The sequence below is a fragment of the Natator depressus genome, chromosome 8 (assembly GCF_965152275.1).
Source record: "Natator depressus isolate rNatDep1 chromosome 8, rNatDep2.hap1, whole genome shotgun sequence".
NCBI classification, from domain to species: Eukaryota; Metazoa; Chordata; order Testudines; family Cheloniidae; genus Natator; species Natator depressus.
Window position 1 is genome coordinate 88567031 of NC_134241.1, and position 17856 is coordinate 88584886.

Consider the following 17856-nt stretch of genomic DNA (forward strand, 5'->3'; position numbering starts at 1 on the left):
GGCTGGATGAATGGACTCTAAGGTGGATAGAAAGCTGGCTAGATTGTCAGGCTCAACGGGTAGTGATCAATGGCTCCATGTCTAGTTGGCAGCCGGTATCAAGCGGAGTGCCCCAAGGGTCGGTCCTGGGGCCGGTTTTGTTCAATATCTTCATAAATGATCTGGAGGATGGTGTGGATTGCACCCTCAGCAAGTTTGCAGATGACACTAAACTGGGAGGAGAGGTAGATACGCTGGAGTGTAGGGATAGGATACAGAGGGCCCTAGACAAATTAGAGGATTGGGCCAAAAGAAATCTGATGAGGTTCAACAAGGACAAGTGCAGAGTCCTCCACTTAGGACGGAAGAACCCCATGCACCGTTACAGACTAGGGACAGAATGGCTCGGCAGCAGTTCTGCAGAAAAGGACCTAAGGGTTACAGTGGACGAGAAGCTGGATATGAGTCAACAGTGTGCCCTTGTTGCCAAGAAGGCCAATGGCATTTTGGGATGTATAAGTAGGGGCATTGCCAGCAGATCGAGGGACGTGATCGTTCCCCTCTATTCGACATTGGTGAGGCCTCATCTGGAGTACTGTGTCCAGTTTTGGGCCCCACACTACAAGAAGGATGTGGAAAAATTGGAAAGCGTCCAGCGGAGGGCAACAAAAATGATTAGGGGACTGGAACACATGACTTATGAGGAGAGGCTGAGGGAACTAGGATTGTTTAGTCTGAAGAAGAGAAGAATGAGGGGGGATTTGATAGCTGCTTTCAACTACCTGAAAGGGGGTTCCAAAGAGGATGGATCTAGACTGTTCTCAGTGGTAGCTGATGACAGAACAAGGAGTAATGGTCTCAAGTTGCAGTGGGGGAGGTTTAGGTTGGATATTAGGAAAAACTTTTTTACTAGGAGGGTAGTGAAACACTGGAATGCGTTACCTAGGGAGGTGGTGGAATCTCCTTCCTTTGAGGTTTTTAAGGTCAGGCTTGACAAAGCCCTGGCTGGGATGATTTAGTTGGGGATTGGTCCTGCTTTGAGCAGAGGGTTGGACTAGATGACCTCCTGAGGTCCCTTCCAATCCTGATATTCTAACCTAACAGGTAATGATCAGTGATCTCTCTCCTGCCGTCCCTCTCCACCCTCTGACAAACAGAGGCTAGGGACACTATTCCTTACCCATCCTGGCTGATAGCCATTTATGGACTTTTAACCTCCATGAATTTATCCAGTTCTCTTTTAAACCCTGTTGTCATCCTAGCCTTCACAACCTCCTGAGGCAAGGAGTTCCACAGGCTGACTGTGTGAAGAACTTCCTTTTATTTGTTTTAAACCTGCTGCCCATTAATTTCATTTGGTGGCCCCTAGTTCTTATATTATGGGTACAAGTAAATAACTTTTCCTTACTCACTTTCTCCACATCACACATGATTTTATAGCCCTCTATCATATCCCCCCTTAGTCTCCTCTTTTCCAAGCTGAAAAGTCCTAGCCTCTTTAATCTCTCCTCATATGGGACCCATTCCAAAGCCCTAATCATTTTAGTTGCCCTTTTCTGAACCTTTTCTAATGCCAGTATATCTTTTTTGAGATGAGGGGACCACATCTGTATGCAATATTCAAGATGTGGGTGTACCATGGATTTATAGAAGGGCAATAAAATATTCTCTGTCTTATTCTCTATCCCTTTTTTAATGATTCCTAACATCCCGTTTGCTTTTTTGAGTGCCGCTGCACACTGCGTGGACGTCTTCAGAGAACTATCCACGATGACTCCAAGATCTTTCTCCTGATTCGTTGTAGCTAAATTAGCCCCCATCATATTGTAGGTATAGTTGGGGTTATTTTTTCCAATGTGCATTACTCCACATTAAATTTCATTTGCCATTTTGTTGCCCAATCACTTAGTTTTGTGAGATCTTTTTGAAGTTCTTCACAGTCTGCTTTGATCTTAACTATCTGGAGCAGTTTAGTATCATCTGCAAACTTTTCCACCTCACTGTTTACCCCTTCTCCAGATCATTTTTGAATAGGATTGGTCCTAGGACTGACCCTTGGGGAACACCACTAGTTACCCCTCTCCATTCTGAAAATTTACCATTTATTCCTACCCTTTGTTCCCTGTCTTTTAACCAGTTCTCCATCCATGAAAGGATCTTCCCTCTTATCCCATGACAACTTAATTTACATAAGAGCCTTTGGTGAGGGACCTTGTCAAAGGCTTTCTGGAAGTCTAAGTACACTATGTCCACTGGATCCCCCTTGTCCACATGTTTATTGACCCCCTCAAAGAACTCTAATAGATTAGTAAGACATGATCTCCCTTTACAGAAACCATGTTGACTTTTGCCCAACAATTTATGTTCTTCTATATGTCTGACAATTTTATTCTTTACTATTTTTTCAACTAATTTGCCTGGTACTGATGGTAGCCTTACCGGTCTGTAATTGCCGGGATCACCTTTAGAGCCCTTTTCAAATATTGGCGTTACATTAGCTATCTTCCAGTCATTGGGTACAGAAGCTGATTTAAAGGACAGGTTACAAACCATAGTTAATAGTTCCGCAATTTCACATTTGAGTTCTTTCAGAACTCTTGGGTGAATGCTATCTGGTCCCGGTGACTTGTTACTGTTAAGTTTCTCAATTAATTCCAAAACCTCCTCTAGTCTAACTCTACTATTGTGGTTTCCTTCCAATCAGTGTTCCTAATGCAAGGTGCTATTTCTGATTTTGTCATATGCATATGTAGCACATTCCAATTTTAAGGACATTGCATTAAAACTGTTTAGTGCTAATGTTACATTTTGAGGGGTGGAAAAAGCAAGTGTTTATTTTGGTATGGCACATCAAGTCTAAGAAAAGTGTGTTACAAACATTTAGTTGCTCTAGCTGCTTTTAACATATTCAGCTGAAAAGGCAAGGTAGATGCCTTAAAGAAATTGACTAAAAATTAATCTATATTATTTTTTAGCTGGTAGGTTGTGATCCCAGGTTGGTGTTACTAAAAGTTATTGGGAATGAGGGTGTTGCAAGACATTGGGAATTTTATTACAATTCTAAAGCAAAGAAAATAAAATTTCCAGAATAACTTTGTGGTGGCCAAAACTTCAATGTAGGTGGACGTGTGGGGCAGGAGCACTGTTGCCATTGATAGATTACTTTACTATTACTTATATTTTAATAAGGGATCACCAAACTGAAAAGGTTGAGAAACCATAATTATATTCAGAAGCCTACTTAAGTGAAGGGTTACTGAAATAATTTTCACTTGTTGGGCCTGAACAAAAACTTCAATCTTAGCACCCCAGCCTAAGACCTGAATGTGGCTTCAGCTTTGAGTGAAATAGAAAACTTGTCATCACGTTTTTTCTGTGAATTTGTTTCCTCTCTGAATGCAGTATCTAAACGTAAAAGAAGATTGCAAAGCCATGGCTTTCTGCGCAAAACTGAGAAACTCAAAAAAGAGCGAAGTGACCACAGAAGCTCAAGAGCAAGGATTGGAAATATTATTCTATTTGCAAGAGAAGCCTCCCATTCGGTACACCAGTGGCGAGTATACAGCAGAAAACCTGTGCATTGAAGCTGCCCAGAAGTGCTGTGAGTGTTGCAGTATTCAGCTATGTTCTGAATTACTAAGACAAAATGTATCATAAATAAATTCATCCCTCTCTGGTCATGCAAAAATACTCATGGGGTAGGGTCAGGGCTAGAAAACTTTAAGGGTCCTCTTGTGGAATTCTTTTTTGATTATTTCATGGGGAGAAGGGAGAATGAGACTTTCCTCTGCAGAAGAGCTCTTGGTTCTCTGCCTAGAATCCAAGGATCCTAGAGGAATGGCAAACAGGCATGACCCTCCACTCCAGTACTGACACTTCATTTATCATTGACTTTAACCTGAGCAGGATTAGGCTGTCTTTCAAGAGGTATCCTATTACACAGTTAAACAAGGCTATTTTCAGTGTAACATACCAGTTGGAAAACCTGTTAAGAAACGCTTTCTGTAGTACCAAAGCACATAGATGCAGAAGATGGCAGTTGGGCTAACTGGCAAAATATCCATTCCCTACTCTCCCTGATACTTATCTCATCGTGTTACTTGTTTTTCCCACTCTCATCATGTGTATGGTCGTTGGTGTGTACAATACTAGTGTACTGTAAAGTGAGATTAGAATTAAGCACAATTCAAGTTATATAGAAATTTGCAACAAAAAGTGTATCAGTGTCTTCCACTATGGTCTCAGTTCATCAAAATACTGAAATAGACGAGTAAGCTGTTGAAGTCAATGAAATTTAAGCCCATATTAAAGTGCTTTGATGAAATGTGACCTATGTAACTAGGGCCCGATTATCTTTTTGCTTACACCAGTTTTACACTCCACTGTCTTCAGCTGAGTTATTTCTGACATACTTTGATATGAGGGGAGATTCAGGCCCTTTAATCAGGCTCTTATTTATGACTAAGTCTGTACACAACTTCCCTGAAGCTTCAAACTAAAAAAAGCCCCCCTCCCCCCGCATTTTTGGGGTTGAGACATCTAGTGCCCTCCTCCTCTGTTTCACCCAGTTACTCTACCCTTTCTTCAGGATGGGGGTAAGGGAAATCTCAGGGTCAAACTTCATCAAATATATATTCAAGTTGGCTGCTAATGAAAATCATTTATGATAAATTACAGCAGATACTTAAATCCATTTATTATTTATGTTAATAGGTTAAAAGCTGTCAAATGCCTCTCTGTGTATTTATTCTAACACGCACACTGTCCATTGCCAGTAACTTCTGATGTCTAATTTCTAACCGCATCTAGTTAGAGTTGCAAAATCGTCAAAGTGTGATTGAGGGAGTAAGGTTTTCCTTAGGGAACCTCCTTCCACCTTCTTTTATGCTAGCTAGGCCCATAGGAGATACCTGATTTATAGGTCCAAAAGTCCTATTTGTTTTAATTCCTTTCAGTAAGGCTCTGAAGCTAGTCTCTGTTGTAAATGAGTGATATGGTGATATACCATCAATAAGCCTCCAGTGCTGCTGGATTACATGAGAGAGCAGCGAGTATCCTGCCCCACAGTATATAATTGTACAGTTGGCATAGTCAGCATTTATTTTCCTCAACATTTTTGGAATTAAGAAAGCATTATTTGAGAATGGATTCAGTAAAAACTGAGCGAGAAGCTCAGGATTTGGCCCTGATTCAGGAAACACTTAAGCACAAGCTTTGGTGCTGTCCTAAGTAGAGATGCCTTCCTGGTGTACAGGGCCCCTGTGATGTATATGCTGCCAGATAGTGCTCTCTTCTTTTATTGACAAGGAAACCCAAAACAGAGAAATTAGATGGCTTCATCCCTATGAAGACACTGTAACCTGTTTTTGTTGTATTTTGTTTCATTAAAAACAAACAACATAGAAACAGCAAGTCAACTGTAGTGTTTTGTTGGAAAACCCTGTGGTGGATTAGTAAACTCAGATGGGACAGTGACATCACTTGCTTTCCTGCCCTTTAACTGAAGGAAAGGGCATGTTTTTGGTTTTAGCAAAACAAACCTAAGAACCAAATCACAGAATTTTGAACAGTTTTAGTAGTACACCCCGTCTTCTGCGAGCTGTCGAAAGTGCAGTTCAGATTTCAGTTTGTGAATTCATTAATTTATTTTATCTTTTTAATAGCTGTATCTCCATTGTGCCACAATCTCTTTGCACTATTTGAGGAGAGTAAAAAACTCTGGTATGCACCGAACCATGTCTTCAAAATAGATGACAAGACAGCACTCCGGCTCCATTATCGCATGAGGTATGTTGGGACAAATGAACGATGGATTATTTCAAGATTCCAGTGTTCATTTTTTTCCAAGAATTGTGTGGCTAGTGTAACACTTAGAGCTGAACTCAGTTTAAAACAAAAAACCCTTCACAGCAAAGTTGAGAGATTAACAACAGGAAAAGCTGAAAAGGTCTCCAGAATGTGTGCATTTGCTAGATAACCTTAAAACAACCCCAAACCACAAAGCTGTAAGTGACTGGACTAACTGAAAATTCACCATGCAAATGGCTGAGAACCATGGTCATATCGCAATATTCTGTATTTCTGTAGCACTTTCCATCTGAGGTGTTCCAAGTGCAACTATTAATGAATTTTGCTTCACAAAATATCCCTGTGAGGTTGGAAAATACTGTTGTTATTCCTGTTGTATACACTGAGGCACTGAAAAGTTAAGGGCCAAATTCTATGTCTCCCCCTACACAGGGTAGGGGTTTCAAAATCGTTCAGCATTGGCTTAGCTTGGCTCCCATTGGATTCCCATCAACTTAAATGGGAGCAGAGTCATGCCAGTGCTTTTGAACACCCACTCTTAGCTCCAAGGGGAACTGGTGCAATTCCATGGTGGGATGGGAGAGAGCACAAGGAAAATACACAACTCTGTGCAAGGGATCTGCACATCATCAGGTTGTACTTTATTGGCAATTCCTGAGCCACAGCACATGGGGGCTGGTGGACCTGTGACTCCATGGATACACCAACCATTCCTCTCCTCTTCCTCTTAGAGGAGAGTGCATGCAGCTGTAGGAGCTACTGGGGAGCAGTTTCACCATCACTTTGCAGCCTAGGGAAGGATTTCTTCCCCTTTGGATTTGGTAGAAATTCTAGTACAGATCCCATTCATTTTTCTTCTCTGTTGTTTTCATGTTAATTGTTTCCCCTCTTGTACCAATACAGTTACTATTCAACATCCTGTACATTGAAAGTGAGGCCCTTCAATTTCAGTTTTTACCTGCTTTTGCAGAAAAGTTCCTAGGTGTTACGAAAGTCATTATTTTGTTTTTACATATAATTTGAATTTTGTAAGTGCTGGAACTCCTCAGACCTGGCTCCTCCCTCCAGAAGAAGAGAGGGCAGCTTGGAAACCAGGGTACTGAGCCTCCGTGTCTCCTTCCAGTGCGGGGAGCTGGGTCAGAAGTACTGGAATGACACAAGCGCTGGTGTACATGTCGTTGGCAATCTCATACCTACTACATACACATTACCGGCTTTACATGATAGCACAATAGTTATTATCATTCAAAGCAAATTAAAGTTAGTTAATGCCTTTTCCTGTTAAAATGAGTTGAAAAAAACAAAACAAAACTGTATCCAACAGAACATAAAGGTTTTTTGGAAAGTTGCATAAAAAAAACCCAGGAAACAAGAGTGATATTTCCCCAGAAAACTGCGCAGTTAATTTTTGTACTGAGTTTTATCTGTTTTTAAATATTTGTAATAAACCCTGATAAATTCCTGGGAAATCTTAAAATAAAAATTGAAAATGAAGAACCTTCATTACAATCTAGAGAACAAGTTTTATCTTGAGGAATAAATTTTTCCAGACTGTTTGGTCATTCTGGCATTTTCCAAGGGCAAGAGCACAAATAGTTGGGTCCCTGTTAGCTCCACTAGGCACATCTCTTAAGAACACACATTTATATACCAACATTTCCTGTTTAACTTGTCATTTTACTAAAATCAAAACCACAATCTTTTGGATTCATCTTGAGACTGGGGAAAAAATTGGCTGTAATTTGTTTGTGTGTGATGTTGCATATTTAAGTACTTATCTGAATATTTGCACCTATGCTTCATGAATTGTCACATGCACATAGTGGTGATAGAACTTACATGTGCAAACCTCCATTGTTCCAAGAAAAATCTACACACACAGGCCACTTCATCTGCATGGAGAAAAGTGCACACATTGGTAATGTAAATGCAGGCCAGGATAAGGCCCCTTTGACAGTTTGACTCTTTGAAGTTTAAGTGGGGTAGCTGTGTTAGTCTGTATCAGTAAAAACAACCAGGTGTCCTCCTGGCACCTTAGAGATTAACATGTGCTGTGTATTTATACCTGCTTACTGTATTTTCCACTCCATGCATCTGATGAAGAAGTGGGTTCTAGCCCACAAAAGCTTATTCCCAAATAAATTCATTAGTCTCTACGGTGCCACAAGGACTCCTTGGTTTTTTTTGAAGTTTAAGGAATTCTAATCCTGAATAAATCTGTACCATGTCACAGTTGCTTTTCTGATTGGAGAAGTTTGAGGGAAAGGGAATGTATGTTATTCAGGGAAATGATTGTAATGAACAAATAGGTCTTGGCTTTTCAGAGAATAACTTTAGTGATATGTAGGTAAGTTAGAAAAACACAAGATTACTATAATCTGGTCTGTTCCGTTGACAGGCCTTTTATATAAGCAGTGCTAATATATTAATGTAAACTAATCTGAGGTTTAAACTGTTGTTATTAAATGCAGTAGATTAACACCAGATGATAATGGAATTGAGTGACTTGAATTGCTGCGAGAAGCTCTTGGGAATCTAATTGTCTCACAGAATATTAGTTGCTCTTATTTGCTTCAAGAGGTCAATCAGGTCAACCACATACCAGAAAAACCTTGTTGTTTTCTCGGTACAATAGGAACTCAGAGCAATTTCCCCTGATAGTGTTCTGTAATATTTCTGATGTGTAGTTTCTTCCTTTTAAAGGAAGAGCTTAATTTTATATTTATTTGTATCATATTCTATATAACATAAGAAAATTTGCAATTCTAGGAATTTTAACCACTGACTCAAAGCATAATACTATTTTTAACTAACCACATTGCATGACTATATATTACTAATTCATAAAAAATAATTCCCCATATAATCAGATTATATTTGTATGTTTCTGCTTTGGTGAGTCAATGATGACAATTCCCAGAATTACTTCTTATTTCTGTTATATATTATTAAAGTTGTCTGGTAGTTCCCATTGTAAGACCTTGTTTTCAGTTGCTTGTAACTTTGCCAGACTTTAACCATTTGTGCTGAAATTTTCCATGCAAGGTGTCTACCTCAGGCTGATTTTTAATTTCAGCCAAAATTGTTCAGCCATTTCTGAGAACAAAACTAGACGAAAATATATTTTGACCATGTTAAAAAATTCTGGCAACATTTTCCCAGTGAAACTCTATCCAAATTATAAGTCTTTGAAAAAAAAATTGCAGTTTGCATATGCTCAGCGGAGACTTCATCCACACTAGGCATGCTTTAGCCCAGGGCTGAGCAGGATTTTCCCTACAAGTTGCAGCTCTGAGCTGCTGTAGGCCATGTTGGGTCCAAGCCTGGGCACTGGAACTAAGAACATGGAGACTGTGTTCTGTGCTATCGGTGACCTCCCTGCTGGGTGCAGGTAGTATGGAGGGGGAAGCTGCATATGTATGCAGAGGGGTAAGAGCTGGACTGGATAGGAGTAGATTGGGACAAAGAGCCTGGGAACTATGAGATGAAACTGCAACTGTCTGGGCAAAGAGATTGAGTATGAACAAGTAGGGGAGGGGGAAGGAGATGAGCGGAGACAAATCTGATGAGGAGTTGGGGTATGGAGATAGGCAAAGAGACTCGGACTAGGAGCCGGGGGAATGCTGAGATTGGACAAAGAGTCTGGTGAGAGGTTTGGGACTGAGAGCCAGTGGAGACTGGGAACGTGGCCTGGGTAGGGAGGAGAGGGTTGATTTAGAGGCTCGAGTGGGGGAAGAGAGATCAGATGAGGAGTCAGGTGTAGGGAGTGACTGGGACTTGGAGGAAAGGCAACTGGGACTGGCAAAGTGAGGAAAATAGGACTGGGAGTATGATGGGAAAATAGGACTGGGAGTATGATGCAGATAATTAAAACCATCTTTAATAGAAACACCCACTGAAATGTCAAAGGTCATTATTTTCACTAATCACTAAGGGCCTGATCCTGCTTTGAGCTTCACACACACAGACATCTGAGCAGAGCTCATTGCAGAATTGGGACCTAATTTCCCCCAGTGCCCACTTGATTTGTGATGCCTATGAGAAATGATTCACAGAAGATTATTTTTAACGTATGTGATGAAAAGTAAGTTGTTTTGCTCCACCCTGCTGCTAACAAGCCTCTGCTGAGTAATTGTGTAAACTTATTGCTGCCCTTCCTTCCCTTTTCTCATTTTTGTTGTTGGCTCCTTTGTTGTGTTATGCCTGAAATTAGACTAATTGGGCCACATTCTATTTTTTTTGCACTCAAAGGCGCTTTGCACATTTTGAACATTGTAAATTAATAATCCATAATAGGGTACAGTAATTCCCTTTTGAGTATTTTTGTGAAAAGTTTTTAGTTTTGTTCAACTGCCTGATTTACTGAGAATGTCACTAGCTTTTTCCACCAAACGAAACCCTTAACTTTATTTTAATGTAGCTTTATGCACGTGACCTTCTCTTCGGTACGTGCAGTAGCTATTGTAGTTTTCCATGTTCACTTGACCTTTAAGTACATTAAGATATCTAATCTTACCTCATTTCAACCACAAAATAGCATTCTAAGGTTACTTGTCATGCAGGTTTAGACAGACAAATGCTGTTTAAAATTCTAAAGGTTGTCAAGGGTTTGCAGAAGTCCGTGTAACAAACAAGATGGCATTCAGCGTAAGTGCTGACTTTCACCCCATTAGAAATTGTCGTTTCAGATCTCTATTAATGGGAGTCATTAGTAAACAGTGTTGAAGTAACAGTTGAATAAGGACTGGATCTGTACATGTTCAATATTTAACATTCTTACAGAGCACTCTGAAAACTTTGCACTGGGTTAAATTTGTTATATTCTTTTAAGTGGTAAGTATTTAATGAGCAAAGTAAGAATTATGGTAAAGGATGTGTTGATCCAAACCTGGTTTAACTAAGTTTTACTTAACTGAAAAAGTAAATATGGATTTTTAAAATGATTTCACCTTGCATCATTTAAACTGAGATGGTTTTAAAGGAGCTTAAGGTTGGGATAGGGTATGGAGGGAAGCGTTAAGGCACCCAGCTCTCGTTCAGTTTCAGTGGGATTTGAATATCTCACTCTCTTTGGCTTCTTTGAAAATCTCAGCCTGAAGGTAACAGTAGTAACATTCCAGCAGGCTAAGAAGTTTGTTTGAGATATGTTTTGTAAATTGATTGCATCACTTTAAAACTGGATTATTCAGATTAGTCTCACCCCTTCAATTCTGGCCTGATTTTTAGTAGCATATTTTCATGAATGCCAAGAGTTGGAGCTTTAATGGTTGGAACCACCAAAAATGAGAAATTCCAAGATATCATGTGATATACAACAATGGTCCTAGTTCAAGCAAATCTTCAGATAGTGGCAGCTAAAATCATTTTAAAATTGGTGTGTGTTTATATGGTGGGCTGCACAGGGAAGAGAGAGAATGGTGACTCAGGCTATTGTGATTTTAATGGCCAGTATTACCTACCAAAGCATAACATGAATGCTATATGCTGTTTGAAAATTGAAACTATCAGAGTTTAATAATATCACTTTTCAATTGGTCCCTTAGCCTGGAATGCTGTTTTGGCACAGGTCCAGGATTTTGGGCCAATGTAATATTTTACTTGAGAGTAGAAAGATGAAAGATGTTGACTTATTGCTAGACTTTTATTTTAAACAGTTTAAAAATAGGTATCCAAAATACACTGAGGCGCCCCTCAGTTTTTAAAGTTCATCACTCTTTTTCTCAAGGTATTATTTTATGAACTGGCATGGGACAAGTGAAAATGAGCCCTCAGTCTGGAGGCATTCTCCGAAAAAAACAAAGAATTTCTATGAGAAGAAATTACTGCCAGATGGAACTCCTATGCTTGACACATCTCCAAAGAAACAAAAGAATTCCTATGAGAAGAAACTAGTGCCAGACGGAACCCCTATCCTTGATGCAAATTCGCTAGAATACCTCTTTGCACAGGTAAGACATTGTATAAAAAACCCTTAAGCCATTTCTCCTGTGGTTGGAATGGTTATATGCTTTATATGTGCTTGCATAAAACTGTCCCTTTCTCATGTTTTAAGGAACAATCTTCCCACAGAAATTAGAGGGAGAGATCCACCTCATTTATCCATGTATGATTATATCTTGTGGTATATTTTCTGATGCTTTGTCCAGTCTGGTTTTAAAATGTCCAAAACCATGGAGCTTCCACCTTTTCTCTTGTAAAGCTATTCCTCAATTTAAAAGTGCAACCTCTGCTAGTCAACAGATAACAACATCAGGGTAACTTGGAACAGCCTGCATATCTTACTTCTAAAAAAAATTGTATGGAGTTAAAACTTTGGCAGAGTCCTGATAACAAAATTACTCAATCACAAGCTGGATTTCTTTATTTGTAGTTCCCTTTTCCCTATCTGCTGTCTCTGGTTTTTTTTGTATTTATTTTTAAAGAGTGTAAGCACTTTGAGGCAGAGATCCTGTCTTCTTACGATACCTAATGCATTGCTGCCAGAAAACAAAATATAATGTTGGTAGGAGAAATTGACTATACAGAGGAAACAGGGAAATAGACCATTCATAGAGACTGAATTGGTGGAGTGCTATGAAATGCACAAAGTAAACAAACTGGAAAAAAAATAAGGAACATTTTGCTGTTAACATCTTTATGGTACTCTTAGGTGTTAATTGTAACTATAGTGGCTACAAAATTTTCAGACAGAAGTGTGACTTTCAAAGCTGACTGTTTTTAGAAGCAAGATAAGTCTGAAGAGAGCTGTTAGGGTGATAGTGTGTTGCTTAGCTGTGAAACTATAATAAAGAAAATACAACATAAACATCTGAGAAATCACTTTTGAAGGAAACAAGAGAACTGCATAAAATATATGGAGCAGAGATTTTTTTAAGGGGCATCACCCCACAATGTTTTATTCATTAAATGATCAGACATATGTCACAGTGTAGCATCGTCTGTGTAACTATTGCTTGAAAACCTTTATAATCAGGTTTATTTAAATAGCTCTTTATTAGGTTACTGTGGAAAAAAGGATGTGCATTAAACTTTTGGATGGGTCATCACCCTGGAAAACATTAGCAGACAGTGTTACAGTGTTAACAAAATGGTATTTTGGGGGACTACCATTTTTTTTAAAAAGTGTAGTATAAAAATCCCAACTCCAGTATAAGTGAGAAAAAATATCACTGCCCTGAAGAATTTACAATCTGATCTTTAAGATGTGATTCAAGGAGTAACAAACAGAGTGATGAGGCGAGGAAGGACAAAGTTAATGAAATAAGATCATGGCTATTCTTCACTGGATGGTAAATATCTACATGGTGCTACAAAGGTTTATTTTCTACAGTTATTTTTTTAGGCAACACTGAGGAGTGGGGGTCTTTGGAATGATTTGAGTGGGATGTGTACACCAGTGTAGGTCCCAGTCTTGCAATGAGATGCACAAGTGATCCCCTGTGACCACAATGAGTCTCATTGAAGTCACTGGAGCTCTGCAGGTACACAAGTGTTCCTGCACGTGTCACAGTGGAGGACTGGGGCTTTAGTGACGATCTGAGTATGATCTCTTTCTGTGCTACAGAAACTGCCATTGGAAAAAAACAAACCTTTTTTGTTGGGCACCGTTGTTGCTGCTTAGTCTCAAGAAGAAGATTTTAAAAGACAAGATTTTTAGGGTGAGGGTGGCCTGGATGCATCTTTATTTGTTCCATTTTATATGTCTATATCCGGGAGAAGGCAGCCCTTCCTGTTTTGGAAGGCTCTGCTGCTGCTTGTGTAGGGCTATGATTTTGTTGACCCTGTTAGTATACAGAAGATAGACTATTGCAAACATTTTTAAAGCAACTTGTTCTCTCTCTTTGCTTCCCATTAAGGGACAGTATGATTTGGTGAAGTGCCTGGCACCAGTTCGAGACCCTAAAAATGATCAGGAGGTTCATGAAATTGAAAATGAATGTCTGGGAATGGCTGTCCTTGCAATCTCTCACTATGCCATCAAAAAAAACATGAAGCTGCCAGAACTTCCCAAGGATATCAGGTTAGTCAGTATAACTCTACACTCAGTACTGTGTATGCTACTGCCCTCTTCTGGATAAAATATTAGACCTGCTGAAATGTGTATGGACACTTGCCCTCCAGTGGCTAATCCGACAGAGGATATAAGCCAGTGATGGGCAACCTTCTGCCCATGGGCTGCATGCGGCCCATCAGGATAATCCACTGGCGGGCCGCCAGACAGCTGGTTTACATTTGCACGGCCGCCCGCAGCTCCCGTAGCCACGGTTCACCCTTCCCGGCCAATGGGAGCTGTGGGAAGCGGCGCAGGCCGCAGGGACGTGCTGGATTCTGCTTCCCGCAACTCCCATTGGCCGGGAACGGCGAACTGCGGCCACTGGGATCTGTGGGCGGCCGTGCAAATGTAAACAGTCTGGCAGCCTGCTAGCGGATTACCCTGACGGGCCACATGCAACCCGTGGGCTGCAGGTTGCCCACCACTGATATAAGCCCTGATGTTACTACAGCTAAAAGCAATTCTTTTTTAGCCCTTGTGGTAAGGATATGTAATTAGAAGATGCCCTTGAGTTCTGTTACCTGCTGGCTACAGTGATTTTATGAAGCCACAGCATAAGTGACAACCATAAAGTCCTGAGTATTGGTGGAATCCATATAACCTCAGCGTGTCAGTTGTTATAGCAATAGATGATTCAGAAGTAGTACCTTTATTAACTAGTAGGCTGCCAATGGTAAATTGATCATCATAACCTTTAAATCTATTTTAGTAGTGATTTAGTTTCATGTAGTGTACTCAAATTTGCTTTTCTTACCACTTCATGTTAGTTAATGGTATATTGTGGTTTTAATTTCAGTTTGCAATATAATTAAATATATTTACTTGATTATAATTACAACTCTGTTTAAGTAGGTGGTTATAATGTTAGTTTCTTGCCCAAGCAAATGTCAGTTTCTCAAAGGCTATATCAAAGGTTAAGGTCAAAATTCTCAAAAGTTTACGTCCATATTTAGGCACCTAAATATGTGGCTCGAGTGGCAGAGGCGGTGGAGTACCCACCATTTCTCTTGATTTCATTTGGTAACTTTGGGCACCAAACTCAGAATTTTTTTTCCCCTAAAGTAGTGAAAAAAATAACTGCAGTTTAAATACTTTGTTACTGTGTATTTTAATTGTTAACTGTCCCTTAAATGCTTTGTTACTATGTATCGTAATGAGATAATACTGATTTGAGACAGCTCCCTACATTTTTCTGAGGTTTTCAGATGTTTACTTATTGTCTGTGTCTGTGTCAGGTACAAAACTGGGCAATTATATCACGTGTTATCAAACGGTTTCTGTGGTATTAGTATGAAATGAACTATGAAACTTTGCATGTGTTTTCTGTAAGTTACTTTTACAGTAAACCAACTGCAGTTTTGTAACGGAAAATTGAGGTAGCAATATTAATATTCCATCGGTTTTTTCTAGTTATAAACGTTATATTCCTGAAACTTTGAACAAGACCATCAGACAAAGGAATATCTTAACCAGAATTCGGATAAACAATGTGTTCAAGGATTTCCTTAAGGAGTTTAACAATAAAACCATTTGCGACAGCAGTGTCTCTCCACATGATCTGAAGGTTAAATACTTATCAACAATGGAGACTTTAACTAAGCATTACGGAGCAGAAATTTTTGAGACTTCATCATTGCAGATTTTAACAGAGAATGAAAAACATGGATTTAATTTTGGAGACAATGGGATCATCCCACAGTATGAAGTGATGGTGACGGGAAACAATGGAATACAGTGGAGGTGCAAACCAAGTGTGAGTGTCCATTCACAGACAAAAAGACTGAGGTTATTTGGGGTGGGGGAAAACCAGGCAGCAAAAAACTTGAATCTATTTTGGAAAATTAGTTAATTGAGAAGTTTCACCTTCAGACTCTTTGGTTTGTTTAGTACCGTTCTTGTCATGCCTTTTAAATGGTTAGCAGAACTCAATAGTCCTTTGCAAGTGGGAAACGTACTAGCTTTTGCCTCGAGAAAAACTTTGTTGTAACCTTGTTTAGATCATAATTGAAATAAGTGCAGCGGTCACCGAAACATTTTTCTGTATTGTAAAACCTCTTTGTGGTTTGATCAATTCGTAGTTTTTGCACAAAATGAGATTACTAATTTGGAAAGGAAGGGCGTGGTAGGTCAGTGGCAGAATTGCATTAGGAAACTGGCAGAAAGCCTGCCTTTGATCAGCACTGGTTCTTTGCTTTTGTGAGTGCTAGAAGTCAGAATGACAGGTTTCAGAGTAGCAGCCGTGTTAGTCTGTATTCGCAAAAAGAAAAGATGAATGCAGATGGACACAGACGAATGCATCCGATGAAGTGAGCTGTTGCTCACGAAAGTTTATGCTCAAATAAATCTGTTAGTCTCTAAGCTGCCACAAGTCCTCCTTTTGTTTTTGAGAAGTCAGAATGAAAATTAATACCTGTACCAAATCAGCCAAACCAGATATTGCTCTGTAGGATTTCAAAAGCGGGATTTATGCAAATATTCTGTACCCGTCCAAGTGATGAAAGGTGTGCGCGCGCGCGCAAATGAATCAAACAGTAAATTGTGTTTCTGAAGTCAGCTGTATTTAAAATGCTGCTCTCAATATCAACGTTCATAAATAAGGCCACCTTTCATAACTACATGTATACTGTGCCCGCACACAGATTTACAGTTATGCCAAAAAGGGGGCCAATGGAGGACAAAGGACTATGTCAAACTGCCTTGTAGGTCTGCATTTTGGACCCTGTCCTGTGGGTTTGGAAAGTGCTTGGCACATTCTAGGAACTGCAACCTCAATTGTGGTTGAAATGAAAATGTATATATAATATAACTAAGTGGGAAGATGCATATGCAGGAGTGCAGAGGACAGGGAATATGCTCATTCGTCTTGGCAAGTTAACCATGAAAAACCTTTATCTAATTACTAGTTAAAGATCCTCCTTGTGGCATAATAAATATGGTGGATTACTTATGATCTCTCAAAAGATTGTTTTATAGTGTTATCTGTGTGTATGCCACAGACAGAATTCCAGTAGATATCAATGGAGAGTTCATGCATATCTTGAGTTTTGAACTGAGTTTTTGTAATACTTGTTAATTACTTTGCAGACATTAACTAACCTTTGTTACCCTTAAGTACTATGTAGATAGCATTATCCCGGTTTTACTGATGGAGAAAGAGAAAGGTTAACTGACATGTCAAAGGTTGCACAATGAATTGTTGGCAAAACTAGGCTTAGAATTTGTGACACTCCTCCTGGCGCCCAGAGCTGTGAATCACCCTGTTACCACATGCCTCCAGAGCAAGGGAGTCTTGTCTGTACCAGCTGGATATTTAAGTCCCTAACACAACCAGCTTGTCAGCCACTGAAGCACGCTCCGTAGAGCTACATAGTGCTGTCTTTACCTTGCAGGTTGACAACACAAGGACCCCAGCCCCTGAGTCCTTTCAAAGTGTCCCCCTGTAGTATCCAGCCCCTAGTCACTGGATACCCACAGAAATCCCAGATCCCCCGTTCTCAAAGAAACAGTGTACCTCTGTTTATCAGTTTTATTTTAGGCCACTGCCCCTGTATTATACACAGCACATGAGTACAATTATCAAACAGAAGGAAGTTTATTTAAGAAAGAATAGAGATTCAAATAAAAACCAGTGTAAGAGATGGGAACAAATGATTACATATAAAACAAAATCGTAACATGTTTTCTAGAGGCTAAACTAACAGGTTTAACCTCTTGTCTAAAGAAGCATATCTCACCCAAAGTTCTCTCCAGCATTTTCAATCAAGCTTCTTACTTCCTCCTGTTACTTTTCTCTCTGAAGCTTATACAGGCCTATATTAGCATTCAGTTCAGATGTGTGGGAGGAGACCATTGTGAACTATACAATACTGAATTTACATGTAAACAGCCAGCTAGATAAACATTTCTTGTGTGACAGAAAATCTATTTTTCACCTTTGCTGGTGGCCAGTCCCTTGAGGCAGACTTTAAGAACATAATTTCCAGCATAAATACATACCGGTAACTCCTTGCATAGCA

General features: G+C 39.7%; 1 protein-coding gene across 3 annotated transcripts in view; it reads left to right on the forward strand.

The window, feature by feature from the left end:
* JAK1 (Janus kinase 1) overlaps positions 1–17856 on the forward strand; it is a 104124-nt gene that overhangs the window by 60928 nt on the left and 25340 nt on the right. For 2 of the 3 annotated variants that reach the window (XM_074961590.1, XM_074961591.1), the window contains exons 3-7: positions 3382–3580; positions 5643–5766; positions 11513–11735; positions 13644–13807; positions 15251–15593. In XM_074961590.1, coding sequence (XP_074817691.1) covers positions 3382–3580; positions 5643–5766; positions 11513–11735; positions 13644–13807; positions 15251–15593 — 1053 coding nt within the window. Of the gene's footprint in view, positions 1–3375; positions 3581–5642; positions 5767–11512; positions 11736–13643; positions 13808–15250; positions 15594–17856 lie in introns of those variants that run through there. The other variant, XM_074961592.1, reaches the window with a different exon arrangement.